Source organism: Poecilia reticulata, linkage group LG9 (genome assembly GCF_000633615.1).
Source record: "Poecilia reticulata strain Guanapo linkage group LG9, Guppy_female_1.0+MT, whole genome shotgun sequence".
Lineage (NCBI taxonomy): Eukaryota > Metazoa > Chordata > Actinopteri > Cyprinodontiformes > Poeciliidae > Poecilia > Poecilia reticulata.
In genome coordinates, this window is record NC_024339.1 from 27661665 (window position 1) to 27681639 (window position 19975).

General features: G+C 41.9%; 1 protein-coding gene across 3 annotated transcripts in view; it reads left to right on the top strand.

Annotated features, from left to right (window-relative positions):
- Positions 1-93: 93 nt before the first annotated feature.
- The window catches only part of tcf7l1b (transcription factor 7 like 1b), a 45868-nt gene continuing 25986 nt past the window's right edge, over positions 94-19975 (top strand). The window contains exons 1-3 of one of the 3 annotated variants that reach the window (XM_017306871.1): positions 94-1399; positions 1538-1610; positions 1752-1879. In XM_017306871.1, the coding sequence (XP_017162360.1) occupies positions 1214-1399; positions 1538-1610; positions 1752-1879 (387 nt within the window). In that variant the 5' untranslated portion in view covers positions 94-1213. The remainder of the gene's footprint in view (positions 1400-1537; positions 1611-1751; positions 1880-19975) is intronic. The other 2 variants (XM_008419076.2, XM_008419077.2) reach the window with 2 other exon arrangements.

Here is a 19975-nt window from a genome sequence, read left to right on the forward strand (position 1 = left end):
ATAATCACTTTAAAGAACACCACTTCACAAAATATGAGATATCTCTTTAAGTGCAGATGAAATTCTTCTCAGTTCCCCTTTAAAATCTTGAGCCGCCCTGTTAATGAATAATAAGAGGAAGCACCAAATCAACATTATTAGCATTATTATTATTATCATCATTATTATTATTACGTAGTTGTAGCCACTGCGCATGCAAGTGTGTGTGTGTGTGTGTGTGTTAGGGGGCGGGAGGGAGTGGGGGTAGGAGGTGGGTTGAGGGTTAAGAATAGCTGATCTGCATGCTGCTGAATGAAGTGTCGGTTTTCAGCGCTCTAAACTCCTCCTCTACGGACGGGGCTGCTGCTTTCCTTCCACTCGAACAACCCAAGTAGTTTTTCGGAGCGCACTCTCCGGCAGCAATGTGGAGGGAAGGGGCGAACAGTTGAGCAGTTTTTCTTTTCCCCACTCCCACTTCTTTTTGAGTTCTCCTTTTTTTCTCCCCCCCACCCCCACCCCCACCCCTAGTTTTGAACTTTGCGTGTTTTTTTTTTCTTCTCTTTTTTTGATATATCTATATATTTTTGGTCGTGGAGGGGGAAACACAGCGCAACACTGTTCAATAAAGGGAAGGAAAGCAGCTCTGCGACGCGTGTTTTCTTTTTTTTTTTTTCCCTGCTGTTTTTTTTTTTCTTCACTTGAGCCATTGTTTCTCACGCATGGATATTAAGGAGATAAAGTCGGACGTGCTGCTTTCTCTCCGGTAGGGTTGTAGTTAATGCTAGAACTGTAAGGAGGAGAGCATTATTCCTATTCCTCAGTAGCACACAAGAGCTAAACAAGAAAAAAAAAAACACGTACAGGGACCACAAGTTTGTCCGCAAGCTGCGAAAGAGGCGAAACTTTGCCAAGTTGCTGCGCATCCGGCCGCAGAAGCCAAACATTTATCGATATTTTTTTTTTCTCCCAACTTTTATTTATTTTTTTTCTCTTTTTAACTGTGGATTATCATCACAAGCCTGGTCATGGATCACGGAACCAAGTTCAGAGGATGAAATGGGAGTTGTGAAACATGAACTGTTGTAGTTAGTTCACTCCAACCAGTGGCACGTTTTGGACTGTACGCTGAGAAAAGAAAAAAACTGCTTTTTGTGAGCGTGTGTGTGTGTGTGTGTGTGTGTGTGTGTATTTTTCTCCTTCCTTCCTTTTCGATCCTTTCCACTCGGGTGCCAAAATGCCACAGCTGAACGGAGGCGGCGGGGACGATCTGGGGGCCAACGATGAAATGATCTCGTTTAAAGACGAAGGGGAGCAGGAGGAGAAGATCTCCGAAAACGTCTCCGCGGAGAGGGACCTGGATGACGTGAAGTCCTCCTTAGTGAACGAGTCGGAAAACAACAGCAGCTCTTCAGACTCGGAGGTAAAAAAAAACCCCAAACAAAACAAACAAACAAAAAAAATATATGTACGTCTGCAAAATTGAAAAGAAAGCGGCTTGCCAACTGGAATGGGGGGGGGAGTTTTAATCCATATGCATGCATGTCCTCCCTTTCTGCAGCAGGCAGAGAGGCGCCCCCAAACCAGACCCGACTCAGAAAGTTATGAGAAAACAAGAGATTACTTCGGTGAAGGTAAAAAAAAAAAAAAAAAGAAAAAAAACATTCGCGATTCCCTGTATTTATTTATTTTTTAAGTTATGGGGGGAAAAAAAAGTGAGAAAACGTGTCGCTTTTGCCTCAGCAAACCCTTAAGTTTTTCCTTCTCCTCTGCAGCACTAAGAAGACAGCAAGATGGTGGCTTTTTTAAGAGCCCTCACTATCCGGGCTACCAGTTTCTTATGTTTCCTGACCTCACCAATCCATACCTATCCAATGGTTCGCTGTCTCCCAGTGCAAGAACGGTAAGTTTCCCCTCATGGGATATTGTGCTCTCTGTGCTCATGCATTCTCTCAATTCTGTCATTCTCTACAAAAAAGAAAAAAGAAAAGAGAGAGAAAGAGAAAGAGAGAGAAAATGAGGAAAAACAACTTTGGCCGTGCGTGAAAGTTCCTTGTGCACTGCCAGACCGCCATATTCCCTCCAAGTGGCCTCTCAAGGAGCAGTACTAACTACCTCTTTGTTCTTTTAGGGGGTATAAATTTCTCCCTGCCACCCACTCTTTGCAAAGTCTTGCATTTGAACTTCTTGTTATGTATGGAACTCAGAGTTATTTATTAATTTATTTTTTTATTTAAAAACAAACAAACAAAAAAAAAAACAAAACACTTTTTTTCGACCTGGCCTTAATATTCAACTTTTTATTTTTTCCTACATTTCAGAACTGAGATGGTCTCATTTCGATTTCTAATTGCAGAAATTGTTGACGACTCAGGAAAGCCCTCTGCACAGAAGTAAAGCAGTTGTTCTTGTGCCTGTGTCCTGCAGTGGCAAGACGTTTTCCAGAGACTCTCGGTGTCCAGATATTGCTGACGGTCTCGAGCAGAGTGTTGTTGACGCAGGATTTTGCTGGGCTGCGTTTACTTGTTGCACGATGGTGTCGCACTGTTTGTTTGCAGAGGTTTTAAAACCGATTATTGTATTGGTTTGTCTGTTGCATTTGTTTCTGATGTGTGTGGTTTTTTTTGTTTTTTTTGTAAGTGACTGGACGTGCAGCAAGTTTGGTAGGAATGCTGCCTCCAAACATTTGGGGTTTATTCGACAAATTCTAACTTGGAGCTGTGCAAACTTCCTTGGGATAATCCCTGTGTTCCTCTGAGCTGGTCCGACTCCCCCCCCTCCACATCCCAATCCCTCCCCGTTCCTCCACCAACCTTGTCACATCCTCTCCCCCCCAAAAAAGAAACGAGTACTTTCGTTAAACCCTGGCAGGCATCTGACTGAAGAGACGCCCCGCCAGCCCCATCCCCACCCCTCTGTCTCTCTTTTCACTGTTTCAGGCCCACTCACATCGCCTCCCCGCACCTTCCATTCAATTAGAAAGGCGTTAGTTGACCATTGTTATTCTGAGCGGTCTTGATGGCTTCATTGGAGGTCTCCATTGGGGCTCATTAACTAAATGGCTGCCTCTGCTCGGACCATGTGATGCGTAGTTGTCTCTTGTGTTGTTGGTTTTTAGAGTTCTAGAGGAATACCAGCAAATAGGTAGGCATAAGCTACGATTAAGAGCTGAACAATATTTTTTTTCTCCCCCTCTACTTTGTTCCCACCACTTTATTTTCTTTTTTTTTTGAGAAGTTCAGCCTTTTGGTCATTAAACTCTGGATCACATCTTGTAGAGCAGCTAAAATCCATCCAAGTGGGCAGATATATATTTTTCAGACAGAACATCAATACACGTCATCTGAATTATAAAAGACTTCCATATATTGCAGCCAAGCAGGTTTTTTTTTTTTTTGCAGCTGCAGTGTTACAGGCTTTAATATGGTGATGATGGCTGTGGTTTGATCTGTGGTTATCATACATTATAGAGATAAGTGCTCAAATCTTACTCTTAGTCTAAATCTGTTGCGTGTTATTTTCTGAAAGCTTTACTTCTCACCTTATTTCCATTTATTTTGGGGCTGATTCCTTTTTGGACGAGATGATTTATGATTTAAAACAGCTTGGGAACTCCTGGTCAAATTAAAGTAACTATAAACCATCTTGTGCTGGAAGCTAATATTTATTGGAGACATGTAGCCAGGCTTCCCTAAAGTAGACTGGATAGAATACAAAAACAAAAAAAGGAACGAATTGTTGTCAAAGTATGAATTTACACATGATTGATATAAAATCTCTATGGTGTGCGCATCCTCTAGTCGTGTTCGAAAAGATTAAAACTATGAAATGGTGAAGGGTTGACACGTACCAGCATCTGTTTCTATTGATTTGTTGACTGAAGATTTGCTGTGAAATCTGACACACTACGACCTCTGATCAAGCCAAAAACCAGCTGCTCTTGCTGGTGGATATTGTTTACAAGGTCCTCTGCAGTGTGTTAAAGCGTCATAAGAAGTCTCACGTTGTGAATATGACATGTTTTTGTTTATTTGCTGAGAAATGCAGTTCATGCATTTATTTATGTTTGATAACGTCGGGTGTTACTTTCTGCTTTGACGAATCAACAAAGCCAAGCAGACAGCCGGACCCTCGAGTTTCACATCCAAAAGTATCACTTTCAAGCCTTAGAAAGTCTCACATATGCAATATATTCTGTGATATGTCTTATTCTGCACTAAGGTACAACAACATTTTGTACTTTTAATCATTTATTGGACCGTCTGTGACTTCTTTTTTGTGGTGTATAATTATTTAGATAGAAATGCAGGAAGGCATTAATTTCTTACTTTTTTTATAAGTTAGCATCGGAAAATCTGGTGTTATTTGAAAAATTTACAAGATCGAGGCAGTCATTCGACAACTCGGAACCAAATTTTCCAATAAACATAATGAATTTTAGGCCTTAAGATGTATCTTAATATGCTCGGTTTTCCAAAATACCTCCAAATGATCATTTAGGAGCGTATTATATTTGTAGTTCATTCCTTGTGTCTTCCACTGTGTTTCATGCTGCATCAATGTTGAGATTAACTGAGAAAAGCAAAGAAGGAATTACTTTGTTGCATTTGTTGTAAGTTTGGCGTCTGAAACCGGATTCTTCGGTCTTTGTTTATATCACATATTACTTTTTAATTACGTTCTAAAGTTAACTTATCTGCGTTGTTTTTTTTTTCTTTTTTTTTTTTAAATCATATAATTCATGAAAGTGCACAAACTTCTCAACAATAGTTGCATTCAACAAACTTCCAGAAATCCAATATTCAGAAGAGGCACATAACCACATTTTCTTGTCATACACCATAAATACAGCGTAGAAAAGTAATAAATAATTTCTTGACCCCGCAGTAAGACAATCGGTTATAAAAATGATCGAAACGACATAACTGTGAAATAGGGAAGGGGCAAAATGAGTGTCATGACAATATTTTGCTCTTTTTGTGGATTGTTTCTAAGGAAACCCTGTTTGATTACAGTGTCTGGGTCTAAAGCAGGGAGAAACAACAAACTGATGGAGAAATGTTACTAATCTATCCTTACCTCAGTCTATCTCTTTGTTTTCCTCTGCGTAAGCCTCTCACTTCCTCGTGTTTGAGTTGGCTAAAGCAAAGTTTAAATTAAAACGGCCATCTTTGTAGCTCCGGGCAACGCAGTGAATAATTAGAGTCTTTCCTAGACGTATAATCCTCCATATTTAAAAAAGAGAAAGAAAATGAGGTCAATGGGACAGAATGCGCTGACTGTGTCAATCATCGCTGTGGCAGAAAACAAGCAGGCAGACAATGGCTGGCATACTTAGCGGTCGTCTTGAGGTCTCCATATTGCCCTGCCCTCATGGCTTAGTGTGAATGCAATGCAGTGAGTGTGATTGATGAGAGGCTCATGTTGGAACCTTTTTAGACTCGCATTCTGGGGCTCTGGGGGCTGTTCAGACCTGCGGGTCTTCGTCGCAGTCCGATCCGGCTGCTGAAATTTTTACAAGTTGGCCTGCACCGGCACGTCCGTCCGGTGGCTCACTTAAACCCGCTGAGCTCCACGCTTAAATTTATCGCCGCATCACCACTCTTGTTTGTGAAAAATGCGGAGATTAGCCAGAGAGATGGGTGCAAACAATCCTGGTGCTTGGCAAACACTTTTTGGTATTGCGTGGCTCGGAAAACCCTGCTGGGACAGAGAGGTTTGTTTTATAGGCTTCGGGTGGTATGCGGTTGTACTTGTGCTGCGTGAGACGCATTAAAAGTTGCGTCTGTCAACCAGACTGTATGATTCATAGCAGGCAGCAAAATCCCAAGTTTTTTTTATTTATTTTTTTATTCAAGGTGGGGACTTATACTTTTTTTTTTTTTTTTTACAGCTTTGAGTAAATAATGTCGTAAATGCACGACTCCATTTGTTTTCGTACGCACTCTGCGTGTATGTGCTCGCACCTCGTCCTCTCTTACTGGCTCTCTAGTATCGTCACATGTATGCCATGCATGCAGCAAACACAACAAACTCGAGCTGTTGCTCAAGAGTTCGTCACGCAGTAATTTCACTCAAGAATGCGCTACACGATAAAGGATTTAAAGTCCCCAACTTGATGAAAAAATCTGGATGTGGCAACCCCATCACGAGTAATGAGAGAAAGGCCTACATGGGATCAGCACAGAGTTCCCCGGAGGGCCAAGCATAACTGATTTAAAGCCTGCTCAGAGCTGACATTCCGCTGTAATCCACCGAGAGCTGAGGAGGAGGTTTTATGTTTGCAGAGATGTTCCACCAGACTCCTGCCTGCTGTGCAGCTTTTTTTTTTTCCTCCTCTTCTCCTCTCCCCTCTTTCTACAAACTCAGCTCGATAAATCCAGCTCATTGTTCCCGCAGTAGACAGGCTAGTGCCAGATTTAATTGGTGAACCCGCGCCCCCCGTCGGACGCCACCTCTCGCCACCTCCCGCGTCACTTTTCGATAACTCCTCCGGCCGCGCTGTCGTCATCGTCGCCGCCACTTGAGAGCGAAATACCTCTTGTGTGCGAGAGAGGTGGCAAGTGGGCAAGAGCGAGGCGCGCCGCTCAAGCATATCTTCGTCAAATAAACGCGGTGGGGACGCTCAAACTCCTGAGCATGATTGTTGAATAGGAAACTGTTTGAGATTGGGGATATGAATAGGAAAGGCTTGTATAAGTCTGAACTTGTCAGTGGCTGCGATTGCATGCCTCTCTTGACTTTTTTTTTTTCTTCTTCTTCTTTCCATTCTTTCTGCTGCTTTTGGTGCTTAAAACGAGCAGACAAAGGAAAGTCAACACAGACATTGTCCAGCCAAAGAAAAGGGCCTCTCCTTGCATAAGCAAAGTCCGGTTGTGTGGAGGTGTCTTTTCATCATGTGGCTCACTTGGCATTTCCCTCACCTTGCTGTGCATGTGTGTGTGTGTGTGTGTGTTCAAGAATGAGCAAACATTCAGCCATGCGTGCTGTATGTTTGTCTGTAAGTGCCGGAGTATGAGGGAGGAGGAGGATAAAGAGGAGGGGTGGTGTGCGTTCAGGTGAGGCTGTGTGGACATTTTGCAACAGAGGGGACAGTGTGCGCCGCTCACGTTCTGACAACCGTCTGTGTTGTATTCCTGAATCTCAAATATTTTTTCAACCAAGCGCTATGTCAACAGAGCTAGCGTCTCTGACTAGGTTTTTTAGTTTTGTAAGGAGTTTTCCTTCAAAGGCAAACACATCCACGGCAATCTGGTGGCTCTGTTCAATTAGAAGCAGACATGCTGCGAGCTTTCGGCCTGCAGTGATTAATTTCGATAATGATCTTTTATGCTCAGGCTTGGAAAGTAAAGAGAAACAGGTGATTACAGTCTAAATAGTTACATAGCTCCACCACTTTTATATGCTCGTGGGCAATTGAGATCAGATGTAATTAGTGCGAACACAAACCAAAGCTGCTTTTAGCCTCTCCTGCAAAGCCTTTCATTTTGGCTGTTACGCGAACATGCATCTCCCATTTGCATTTCCTTTTCATCGCAGATGCCCATGCTCACTTCCTAACCTCGCTTACACAGATCTGTGTGAAATGGTGTCAGTCCTGGTCTGCATCCTTCCCTCCCTGGTCTCTGTGGAAGGCTTTAGCTGGCGTCAATTCCTCCCTGCTACGCCATAGCCTGCTAGCTCGCTACCTAACCCACCCACTCGCCCGCTTGGCATTAGAAATTCTGTTTATAACGCTCTCTGGCTTCTCGAGCGCTGGGCCCATCAGGAGCATCTCTGCACCCTTTGAGGAAAGGATAACCAACATCTCCCCTCTCTAGCTGCAGACTCCCCATGTTCAGTGACATCAATGAATCCCTTTGATGTGCCAAGATGAATATATGTGTGCAAATGTTCCCCCCCCTTCTTTTTTAAAATCAATTTATGTGTTTTTTCGGATTTGCTATGTTTGGCCCGGGCTGCTGCTGGCTTTGGTGCATTGCTTTTCCCCTCGAACACTCGGGCAAACTTATGTTTCAGTTCAAAGACTTGGCGGTTGAAGGTGAACACCTCCAACGCACCTGAATTCACTCTGAAGTTTGAAGTTTTAAAGTCCCGAAACAGATTTGAGATATGTTATTGACCTCGTTTCTGCGGCCTAACAACAACAACAACAAAAAAAGAAAACTCCTGTTGCAAAGTTAAAGATCTGGGTGTTGTGGTGAACTCAGAACTTGTAGCTGTTTATCGAGGAAACTGCTGGTCGTGCCCACGCATGTTCTGGCTGCTTCGCAACACTTACAATCTGCAGAGTATAACAATCACTGCAGGTTTGGTTGCACTTAAAGACACCAATGGATTAATTCATAGAAACTAAAGCTTGCTCTCAGATACTAATCAGATACCAATCTATAAAAATAAACTTTCATTAGGAGTTTCATCGCTGTAAGACGTTGGGGATGGATTCATGTATGGTGCATTTTGTGAATACCAGTATAGTCCTGTCTGTGCTGTGGTATTAACCCAGAGTCCTGGTGCAAATGGCGAGGACAGAGCCCCTGGCATTGTTGGAATAGTCAGACTCAATCAGATGTGTAACCACACTCAAAAAAAAAAAAAAAAAGCCAGCGTTTCTATTTGTAGCTAATACCCCTGAAAACTCCTTTAACATAAAACGTACAAATTGATGAATAATTTTTTAAAAATGACAACCGATTTTGAATTGAATGTCTTTAACTCTCGTGTCATACATTAGAATAAGTCTCACTGCAATGTGGGTAAACTAAAAAACATAGTAAAACGTTGAGTTTGTAGAGCTGTAATAGGTTATAAAGTAGAAACAAGAGATAATAAATCAATCAGCCATTTATTTCTGTTACGCTTTACACAACCACAGTGTTGGTGACCAAAGCACTTCACATAGTCCGTATAAAGAGAACGTGACAGCAGGTTAAGACCTTTTAAAACAAATGATAGAGAACAAAACAACGTAGTTCAATTCTACATTCAGCTTCGTCATTAAAGTTAAAAGGAAAATTAAGAACTTTTGAAGCAGCGTTTGTGTAAAAAGGTTCTCAGTAGATAACATCTTACTTGGTCTGGGTAACTCTCTGGTTGTCTCTTATTTTGTAAAAATAACCTTCAGGTTGCAGCTAACTCCAAGCACACTAATAGCTAGCTAGCCTACTCACAAAGGCTAAAGCTAAAATCTGACCTCATTTTGACAAATGTGTTATCAAAGCAAACTTTTACTGTCTTAAAAAATACCTTCTGGTCTCAAATATGTCTTAGCAGTTTATGGAAATGCTATTCAATCATTGTCATGTTTGTATTAGATGGTTTATTAGTTGCATAGAAAATGAAAGTTGTGTCCACCACATGCCGAGAATAGAATATGTAAAGCGTTTCAGGTTAGAAAACATTTGATAGTAAAGTCAAACTTTGCAATTTTGATCATTTTAAAAACACTATCTTTAGCATTGAAGAATGACTGACTTGTATTTATACAAAACAAAGACACTTTCAGGGATAAGTTCTACAAGTAAGACATTAGCCTGAATAAAACCGTCTTAGAAATTCTGAACAAAGTTCTTATGCAAAGTGCCTCTTTAGATTTTTTTAAATTAGTTTTATAAAGTGACTGTGCGCTTGATTCATACCAGTAAACCACAATGTACACCTCACTGAATTAAATGTTTTCTCCCATAATTGTACCATAAGTTTTTAAGCTTCGTTCTATTAAAATGTTCGGGAAGAAAACACACAGAAAAACTCTTTAACAGGGTTTCATCAGTCTGGTATTCCAACCAGCTGTTTTCAGTTTAAGCTCTCCAGGCAGCAGGAGAGGAAGAGGGAGAGAGAGGAGGGAGAAAGGAGAAGGCAGGAGGAGAGATTGTTGATGATATGTGGTGGTGGGAGCATAAACTAGGGCAGATACGGGTGCTGCTATTCGTTCCCCCTGCTATCCTAAGGTGGGCCTGTTTCCAGACCTTGAGGCATTCACTTATCAGAGGGATTTCTGTCTCCCACTGAGCACAGTTTCTCCTCTGTAGACCACAATGCCTCGCCGTCACCCTTACAGTAAGAGCCCAATCAAGAGACGGCAGCAGGATATCAGATCGTGCCCATGTAGCATCAGCAGTCCTCTAAGATTTACATCAGGCTCCTCTTCAGGTCACGCATGGGGCAGGCGGTTTGCTAAAGGCCGTGCAGAACAGTACGTGAGTCGTATCAGGGAGGCTGCAGTGGCCATACTAAATTAAGAAGTGGATGGATATCTGTCCAGGATGAGGTCAGCTGACAGCGAGCAGGGCAGCTGTTCTTCTTGTTGAAGTTATAAATCAGCTTTGTTACGTTTTTTTCTCTCAATTTTGTTCTTGTAATGGAACGGCATGTTTGAGGCTCCCTGTCCCCTCACAGGCCTGCCATGACAATTAGACCTCCACGTGTAAAATTAATAAAAAAAAAAACAAAATGCTGAAATTGTGCTATCCTTTGGTTAAGCAGGTTCTATATGTTTTTTGTTTTTTACAGGAAGCCGTTGCACATCCTCTTTGCATGTTTCCAGTTGCTGGATTTGTTTTTCTTTTTCTTTCTTTTTCAACCACTAGAACTTCAAGTAGCGGACGGGACTCACTCACCATCTGCAATATCTATTCTCTGAGTCTAAAAACACATGCAGTGCATGTAACAGATCTTATGTCTGACTGCATAAATCTTGAAGGCAGCCAGGGGGAATTTTCCATGTTTAATACATTCATATAAGTAGGACACATGTTACTCTGTGCTCGCTTTGATGTTGAAGTTGGTGTTGAATATAACAGAAAAGTACGAGTTGAAGAAAGATGAGCTTAAAAGATTTATCAACTTTACTACATAACTGATTTGTTGTAAATAATTCAGGTGCTTTGAATGTGTCGTCTTGGCTCATCAGCAAAATTAATATTGTCATTAACTTAATCGGTTGAGATTTGACAATACACTTAGGTTACAATACCATGTGAAGAGAACAAGTGATTTTATCAATATTTTCTGGCTTCTTAATTCTAGGGTTGCCCTAAGGCCAAAAAAGATGTGAAAATGTGATGATTTCAATGTTTAAAAGGATGGAATTGATATTTAATAAACCTTGTTTTAAACAATATGTCACTTGAAGAATAATCTTATTCAGGTTTGACCACATACTTTATTTTAGATTATTAATTAGAAATTAAGCTGCACAAATTGCAGTAATCACCACAATATCAATGGACTTTTGCAAAAAAACAGAACTGTTTGGATACAAATTTATTTGGTTCTTATATTTTTGGTTTACTTGATATAATACAGAGCTAGAATGTATTTTCTTATTTGCGTCCCCTCTACCCTTGTTGCTCACACATTATGTGGATTTGATTGGACAAGACGCAAAAGATCTTGAAAAGTGTTAGGATCATTGAGCTAATTAAAATTAAAGAGAGAGAAAAATAAAGAAAACATTTTTGGCAGTTTAAATAAATTTTGTAATATTCAACAATATTGCCATCGCAATATTGTGGAGTTGTACTAGAGATCAAATGTTTACCGGATTACATATAGCTTAGCGCCGATAATTCCAAAGGCTATGCTAGCTTGTCATCAGTGGCTAATGATTAGCCAGTCATTATAGCCTTGCAACGTTTTTGTGCCTCTTATCATATAGGAATTCATCTGCAAGCAGGAAAATGAGCACAAGTCCAGACTAATAAAAATTGACATTAGAAATTTAAAAGAATCCATTGGTTTTCATTACCGATAGATTTTTTTTAATCACCATTAGCCTCAAACAGTTCGCTAGTAATGGTACCAATACGCATTTTAAATGTTATCAAATGCAGTTCAGTCTCATTAAAATAAAGTGAAGTAACCTTCGTGCGGCTAGGAAGATGTGGAGGAGATGACAGCATTAGCAGCTAACAGCTAGCTAGTCGACTAATTGTCTGGCCCCTGCTCAACAAGTCATTCTAATAACATTACAAAATACCAAAACTTTCTCTAAACTTGTTTGAGATATTTTTTAACCAAACACAAAAGGAATTATTTACTGAAATATTTGCATGTGTAAAGAAAAAACTGTTGTTTTTACTTTTGTCGGACTTTTGGTAAGCTCAAAAAACTGCATGAAAGTACTTGATTAATGTGTTATTGCAACAAAAATGCCCAGAGATCTTAGTTTTGATGCAATTAATGAACTTGGGGGGAGGGGGGGTGGGGGGGAATACAGATTTTTCTGTATCTAACTTGCCGATCCCCAGTCAGAGGGGATCAAGGGAAAATTGGCTGATTTAGATCTTTGGTCTATTGATTGGTGTGTCTCCACTCACGTTATTTTGCACTTAATCAGACAAAGTGACTTACTGACAGAATCTTTGTAGCGCTTTGCAATACATAAGTGTTGCGACGTTTTTAATATCGCAAGATCTCGTGCTGGCAATATGTGCTAGAAATGTGCGCTGCTGTTTTAAAACACACATGCCGTTTTCCCATGAAATCAGGCTTAATAATGGTGAAAGAATTCACCTTCTGGTGCCCCTTCCTCTGTCCCGTTAGCCTCATAAACCAATTGTATGAGTTAAGAAGTCACAATGTTCTGCAGACCATCAAATTCGATTAAAGCCGAGCAAAGGCGTGAGTCATCTAAAATGTGTAGGCTCCTTATTTCAGAACCAACTTGTGGATCCTGTTAGAAAAAAGCAGCCGAAGCAGCAGAAACGTGTGACGGACTGAGGTTTTTCTTTCGGATATCGCGTTTTTCCTGACCATATTTGCTCAATTTGAAATTATGAGGTAATGTTCTTGATTAGTTATGAGTAATGACTGTGATTGAGGGCCTTGTGCTCGGCAGACATAAGACAGTCTTCAGTGACAGCGGGATTCCCCTGGTGCCTGCCCTCCAGATAATCAGCATGATTAGGTTTCTTTGTACTGAGAGGTTATCATGTGATGCTCTCAGGTCCAGCGATTCAGGATACAGTCTTGAGGTGAATTTTGTGTCAGATATTCAAAGTGTTGCACCTTTGCAGTCGCAATCTTGCCTGTGAAGGTATGGAAATCTGCTGATTTACTTTCTTTAAATGTAGAAAAGCGACATTAAGGGAAAAAAAAAGAGAGATCTAATTAAGCCTATACGGCATGGAGAAGGCCGAGGAGTCCTTTTTGTTTGGTTTGTGCCTGGGCTGGAGGGGCTGGCTATTGGAAATCCCTGAAGCAGGCTTTAGGGGCAGGTCTGATTCTCGTGTGAAATGGGCAGGCTCTATAGCTCTCGGCTGACTTGACTGGGGCTGTATGGGTGTGTTGGCAGGGGGAGCGCCGGTCATGAATAGGGTCTTTGACTACCTCAGACTTGCCCTGAAAGGCAGGACAAAGACCCTAGGGCAACGGCTTAGAGCCTCACAGCTGAGCTACAGAATGCTTGGCCCAGTCTTCCTCCCTCCTTGCCCGATTTAAATACTACAGTGGCTTTCAGCATTCTGGTGACGGAGGCTCGCATTCACCGCCAATCGACCACCGCTTCTCTGTTATTGTTTACAGTGAACTAATCCCGCTCCTTTACGTAACCCCATTGTACAGAACCCATCAGCGGGGCTGGTCAATACGCATCAGCGAGTCTCTTAAACCACTCTGGAGACAGGCTCATGTTGTTCATATTAAGCAGAAGTTATTTTGCTGTAGATGAGCTCTTGGCACTTCTCTCAGGGTTGTTAATAACGGAGAACCTTTGTCCAGCTGAGATGTTGGCAAGTGGAGGAGACGAAGCTCGACGCACACCTCTAAACCCTCTTGATTGTTTTTGACGGATCGGTCAGCTTTCGAAATTTGTAAGACGCGGAAAATAAATAGCCATAAATCTTTTCTGCGGAGTTAATGGGGTTACTTGAGTCCTGTCCAGACACTCTCTCCCCACAGAGTTTCTAGTTTCAGATGTCACTCAGAGCTTTGTTTTACCCCCTCCCTCCCTTTTCCCGGGTGAAGGGTCGGAGGCCAAGGTTCAGGGCCAGTTGGCTGAGTGGCCACAAAGGCTAAGGCTTCCCCTCTGCACATCCGATCCCTCCGTCCACACCGGCCAGCAGCCACAATGAGGGGATCAGCTTGCAACATTTGTCTTTTCTTATTATAACCGAAAACTTTCCTGGATTTATGTCAAGAGTGTAATTGTAAGGGCAAAGTTCGGATTTTCACAGTAAAACCGTAAAAACCTGGTTTGGAAGTTTAATTGATTCCAAGCTGAAACGTCTAATTGTTTTCTTCCTCACTGCATCTTTTCATTTGTATTATCTGCACAATTTGAGACCTCGTGTCGCAAACATTTTTGTTCACGCAAATGCCATCTCCTCTGCTAAAATCAAACAAACAAAAAAATGGCAGAACACCTCAAACCTTTAACCCCCACACCCTCCTCCACCCAAAAAATATCCCAACTTCTCCCCGCCCCACAGCCACCACCCAAACATGTCCTCCAGCCAAGTTTATTATGCCGTTTCACGCAGACCAAAATTGCAGCTGCATGGAGAACAATCTGGAGCACATTAGCTCAGGCGCTGTGATTTATAAATTGTTTCTCAGGCCATAAATCCCTGCTGTAATTGTGCACAAGCACCCCTCTCTCTCTCCCTCTCTTTCTCCAGTCACTAACCCCCCACCCCCTGCACCCCTCCACCACCGTGCTCTGTCTCTCCTTCTCTCTGAGCAGCTTACAGTCCTTGGGTTAACATTTAATTGTTTGCAGAAGTGTGTGCAGTTTGGAGTGAGCAGAAATTTGTTGCTTTGTGGGGGTACAACCTGAGATTGCAGCAGCAGCAGCAGTTTCTTTTTTTCTTTTTTTTCATGCTAAGATAAACCTTAACTTTTGAATGCTGTCCTAAAACAATTTTTCTGCCACATGGTGTGAGTAAAGTTTTGCAAAATAGGACGGGAGCGTAATGTCTTCAGCTCCGTGTTCCTGTGGTTTATGCTCAGCATTCCTGAATACTGTGTAATTGAGAGGGGCCTCTCCTCAACTCTGTCCCTGGGAATCTGATATTTACAGCAGCCCCTGATTGTAATCACCTCACCGTTCTCATTAGATTGTATTGAGAATGAAAGATAGCAGCAGCTGTATGCATTCTTATGTTCACCCTTGAGGTCCCAGCGGCCTGGTGAATGTCATGGAGACTTTTTCCTTTTTCCTTCTTTCTTAGGTAATTCCAAATAAATCAAAACGAGATCTTTAAAACACATTTCGTCTATCAGATTGTGCAGAACAATATGATTTCCATCAAGTTTCAGCGTCTTGCTTTTGTTTCTAAACGACTGTTTTGCTTTCTGAAGCCCTGAAAAGCTCCGAGCTAACCTCATCCCAACTTGGCCTCCCAGCCTCAAGACCTTTGTTTTGACGGAAAGATTTATTCCTTACAGAATTTCAGACACTTAAAGGGGAGCCCTGCATGTGAACATGCAATGAATTTATAGCCGAGTGCATCACCAGGTCGTGATTTAGAACTGAGTATCTGAGAGTTGTGTGTGTGCGCGTGTGCATGTGTGTGCAGCTTAAGGAAAACGAAGCCTGTAGACTGTGAGGAAATGACTTTTATGAAGGTTTCAGGTAAAAAAAAAAAAAAAAAAGAAAAATGTGCTGGCAACCTTCCAGACCTCCCTGCAGTGGGCTGACAATACGCATAACTAATCCTGGGGAATGTCATGGTGATTTTGTGCTGTGTCACACATTGTGGAAGGCTTAAAGTGCTTTAAAAATATGTTCTAATCACATGCAAACTGAGAATTTGTTTTATTCCTGAAGGTTTAAGTGAACAATTTTGTAGCTAGTGTTGTCTTCAGGTAATCCAGGAAGGACTCACCTTTTGCTAAGTTTTGTTTTACCGTTATGTCGTGAACTCTTGAAGGTCTCTCGACCTGCTTGCATATTATACATGTTGGTTCTGCAGACGCACCAATCAGAATTGTATCGTTTTGATCTGCCAACACTGGAGACAGTTCCAAATGTTTATTTCTAACCTTTTTTCCTGTTAGTGATCATAAATCATTGACAGGAACGAGGCGACGTCCCACTGGGTGTGAGGGGGGATCAGTTGTAAAACGAGATTTTACAATTAGTTTCAAAGATAAATTACACGGTAATTTCAGGGTTCACACTTTAAGATGTCTTTAGCATCTTCCATTATGTCTAATATGACTAGCAACAGTGTGCTCCATGTTCACTTTCTAGCAAATGTAGATCTTTCCCTGATTGCCAAACGGCGTTGTACTTTTGCTGTACTTTGTTGGACCTTCCTGTTATTTGCTCAAACTATTGCTCTCTCTCACTCTTTCTCAGCTTAAATGAATTATAGACTCTAGAAGATGCTTTCCCTTTTTGTGCATCGTTTAGATAATTTTTCCACCTTTCATTTATGCTAAAAATAGCTAACCATAAGTCTATTTTTTTTCTTTGCGTGACCTGGGGAAGCTTTCTTTTGGTTCATTCACAGATTGAAGAAATATAAAATTTTAGTTTCCAGCCTTATAAAGTTGTCGATGCATCTCCAGTCATAATCTGAAACCCAAAGACCTGAATTTTTTTTAAAAAGCAGAAGTAAATGTGCATATAAAGTTATATTTATTATGTTTCCTAACTCTTGGTCACCTTTAAGAGTCAATCAAAGTGAAAAAAAGAAAAAGAAGTCAAATTCCAGCTATTTCTCGCTTCCGGTCTACTATTTCTACCGATCTCTCTAGGTGCCTGTGTGACAGGGCAGACCAATGAACCTACCATACCTGTGGCAGTTCTGTGGGTGCGTGTGGGCGTGGGTGTGTGTGTGTGTGTGTGTGTGTGTGTGTTTGCATAGAGCAGAGGTGGAGGAGATGAAGGGTGGAGGGAATGAGGTTAGCAATGGGGTGGTAGCAATGTCAGGTAGTAAAATCTGAGATGAGGCAGGACCCAGGAGTCTGAGGGGCCTGGAGATTTGTGCCTTTGCACTCAGAGAGCAAACACAGGAGGCATCTGCAGGCAGCTGTGTGTGTGTGTGTGCGTGTGTGTGTGTGTGTGTGTGGGTGTTTGCTGCTGCTGTTGCTGCTGTTGCTGCTGCTTGGGACGGGGGGTTGGGGGCAGCGGAGCTGGGTGATGTTGCAGAGAGAGAGACAGAGGGGAGGGCAGGGGTGGAGGAGGTGGTGGTGGTGGGGGAGATTGGACTTGCAGAGTGAACACAATCAGCCCTCTGTTTTCATAAGACTTGTGGTATGTGAGAGCAGAAACAAATGTGTTTAATTTAGGCTCTTTTTTTTCTTTTTTTTTTTTTACTTGCCTTCTCTGCTACACCCACTTATGCCCACCTCAGTTTTTCAAAACTGACTTCTCTCCTCCAAGTTGCTTCATTACCTCTCCTGCCTTTTAGGAGTTTTTTTTAATGTATATATGTTTTTTATAGGAGCCAAAAAGAGAAAAAGAAACAATTGCCTACTGTGCCCAGTCAGAAAAAAAAGACAGCAGCCGTACTTAAGTCTACTCTTTTAGAGTGGAGGTAAATATTTATCTGGTACTTTTAGAAAAAGAAACGACAAGAGCTGTTTTTATATTTTCGCTGCGCATTTGGGGGTGACCGGGCCCTCCGTTCGGCGTTCCCAACTCATTACGCGCACTTTACACACCTTGGCAGGAAGGCGCTGTCTCTACCCGCGCCGTCTTCGACCAGTTTCGTGTTCGGTCATAAATGAAAAGTCCAGGTCTCACCCGTGTGTCGCTGGCGCACATTTGATTTCTAAGTTGAGCTTTACTGTAAACATCCCGCCGAGTGCTGGTAACCACCTCCAGCTCTGGAGTCAATTATACCGACGTTTACAGCTGGGAGTTTCAATGAAACGAGGCTACTCCCTTAACAATAAAAGGAGAAGTTGTGTTCCTGCGCGACGGGCTAAACAATACCACAGGACATGGGATAGGGGGCAACGTCTTTGACATTCAGAGGTGTAGCTCGTCCTGACACCAGATCGCAGTGACATTATTGGCGGCGGGGGCGGGAGGGAGGCAGGTATGGAAAACCACATTACTGACTTTACCTAATTGACTGGAATAGCTTCTTGCTTTCCTCTCAGTCTTTATGAGATAGCCTTACTCTTACCAGATGCATAATTATTTTCTCCTGCGTCTAATTATGCAGCGAGTTTTTTATGTGACCTGCTGTTGTGCTCTGCTTTACGAAATTACTCACTTATTCCTGACTGTAGACTCGGCCTCCTTTAACCGTTTGATTGAAATTACCTGAGAGTCAAGGAGACAGAGCGGGTATAAAAACTGCGAGCCAGATGCAGAGAAGCTATAACTTTTTTCTTTTTTTTTTTTTGAGGAAAAAGAAAATAAACTCTGAAACAAAAAAAAAAAAAATTTGCTTGAGTTGCAGAAATGCCAACGCCTGCTGAAGCTGGAGCTCGCTCACCAGGTTAGAATGTTAAAGAAGTTCTACGAGGGGAGTTTATCACGGCCTTGTGTTCTGGTGATGCGGTTTTATTACTGAAACAGCACTAAATCTAGGGCAAGGACTTTTCAAATAAACCTAGGCTGCTGCGTAGTTTACACACCCTGATCTCGGTCTGCTTTTAGGCCTCGCTCAGCCAAGTTTCGATAAGCTGCCGTAACACCAGCCACTAAATTATTTAGCCTTTAAAGAAAAGAGTTAGGAGAGAACAGCTTGTTTTGTATTTTCTGTCCGCACAAGTATAATCGGAGCCACAAATAAAACATGTTCTGAGCCGAATCACCAACAAGGCATATCAAAACAGAGAGGAAGGGAGACGGCGATGCCCAGCTGTTTCGATCAGCCTCCCTCGCAGCAATGTGAGACCGTGTAATTTCAGAATGATACTTTATGAAACGTAAACGACAAATTCACATCAATTTGATTAAAGGACACTTTAAGTAGCGTAAAGTTTGTGGTAATTTTTGAATACTTAAAGTTAGCTGACAGCTTGAGTTTTAATTATTCCCAATTAATTGTAGGATTATTTCACTGCTGAACTTTTAGATAATTATGATTCTAAGTCGGTGAACATCGTTACTCCATAAAAGGACATTTTGGTCACTTTTGAAGTATTTTTTTTATCATTTCATTTTATTTTATAGGTAGTCTTTTATGGCTTCAGTCTATCAGCTAATCACTTTTTACTTTTGAAAAAAGTAAAAAAACAGAAATATGTGAATTTGGGAAAACAAATGAACAGATTCCAGTCGGACCTTAGGTTCAGGCGACTGATTGAAGGCAGACAGTAAGTGCAGTTTTAACATACTGAGGTGTGATGTGTTATAACTATTTCTAGGCCTAAGTTTTACCCCTGCTGTTTTGATTTTAAAGGCTCTTTGTTTGTGGAGAAATAAAGAGTAATGAAGCGGAGCAGGTTTGAATTCAAAATTTCTTATAGACTTAGAGGTTTTATCACTCTTTAGCGCCTAAACAAGCAGTTGCAGACGTTAAGTAAATTCATCAAACGAGCTTTGCTCATTTCTGGTTCTGGGTTATTTTGAAATCGGTTTCGGACCTGGAACGTGACGTTTTAGAATCCTTGCCCTATGTTATTGCATTTTTCTATTCAGACAAACTCCTGTCGTGAAATGCGGACTTGTTGAGGCGTCCTGGAAAACTAGCAGGAAGCCTCGCTGCCGTCTTGTTTGGACCTCCCCTGCGCTGCCGCCCCTCTCCGCTGCCCTCTCTCCCTCTTTGCGCTAATAGTTCTTTTGTGTACAAGAGCATGTTAAGAGGCCAATGAGCCTGGCCTTAATAGGGCCACGTCGCCATAGAAACCGCAGCACTCTGGATGTCTGACCTTTGACCCAGTTTTTTCTGCAGCCCGTGAATAAGAGCGCAGGGACAAACCAAACGGGTCACAATGGAGGCCCTGACAGAACGAGGGAGTGCTCCTGTCATAGTCACTTAACTTCATTTCTCTACGGGCTAATGGACACTTCAGACGTGCCTCGCCATAAGCGGCGTGCTAAATTTCCACCGCGGCATCACCGGTTAATACGATGTTAGACCGAGAG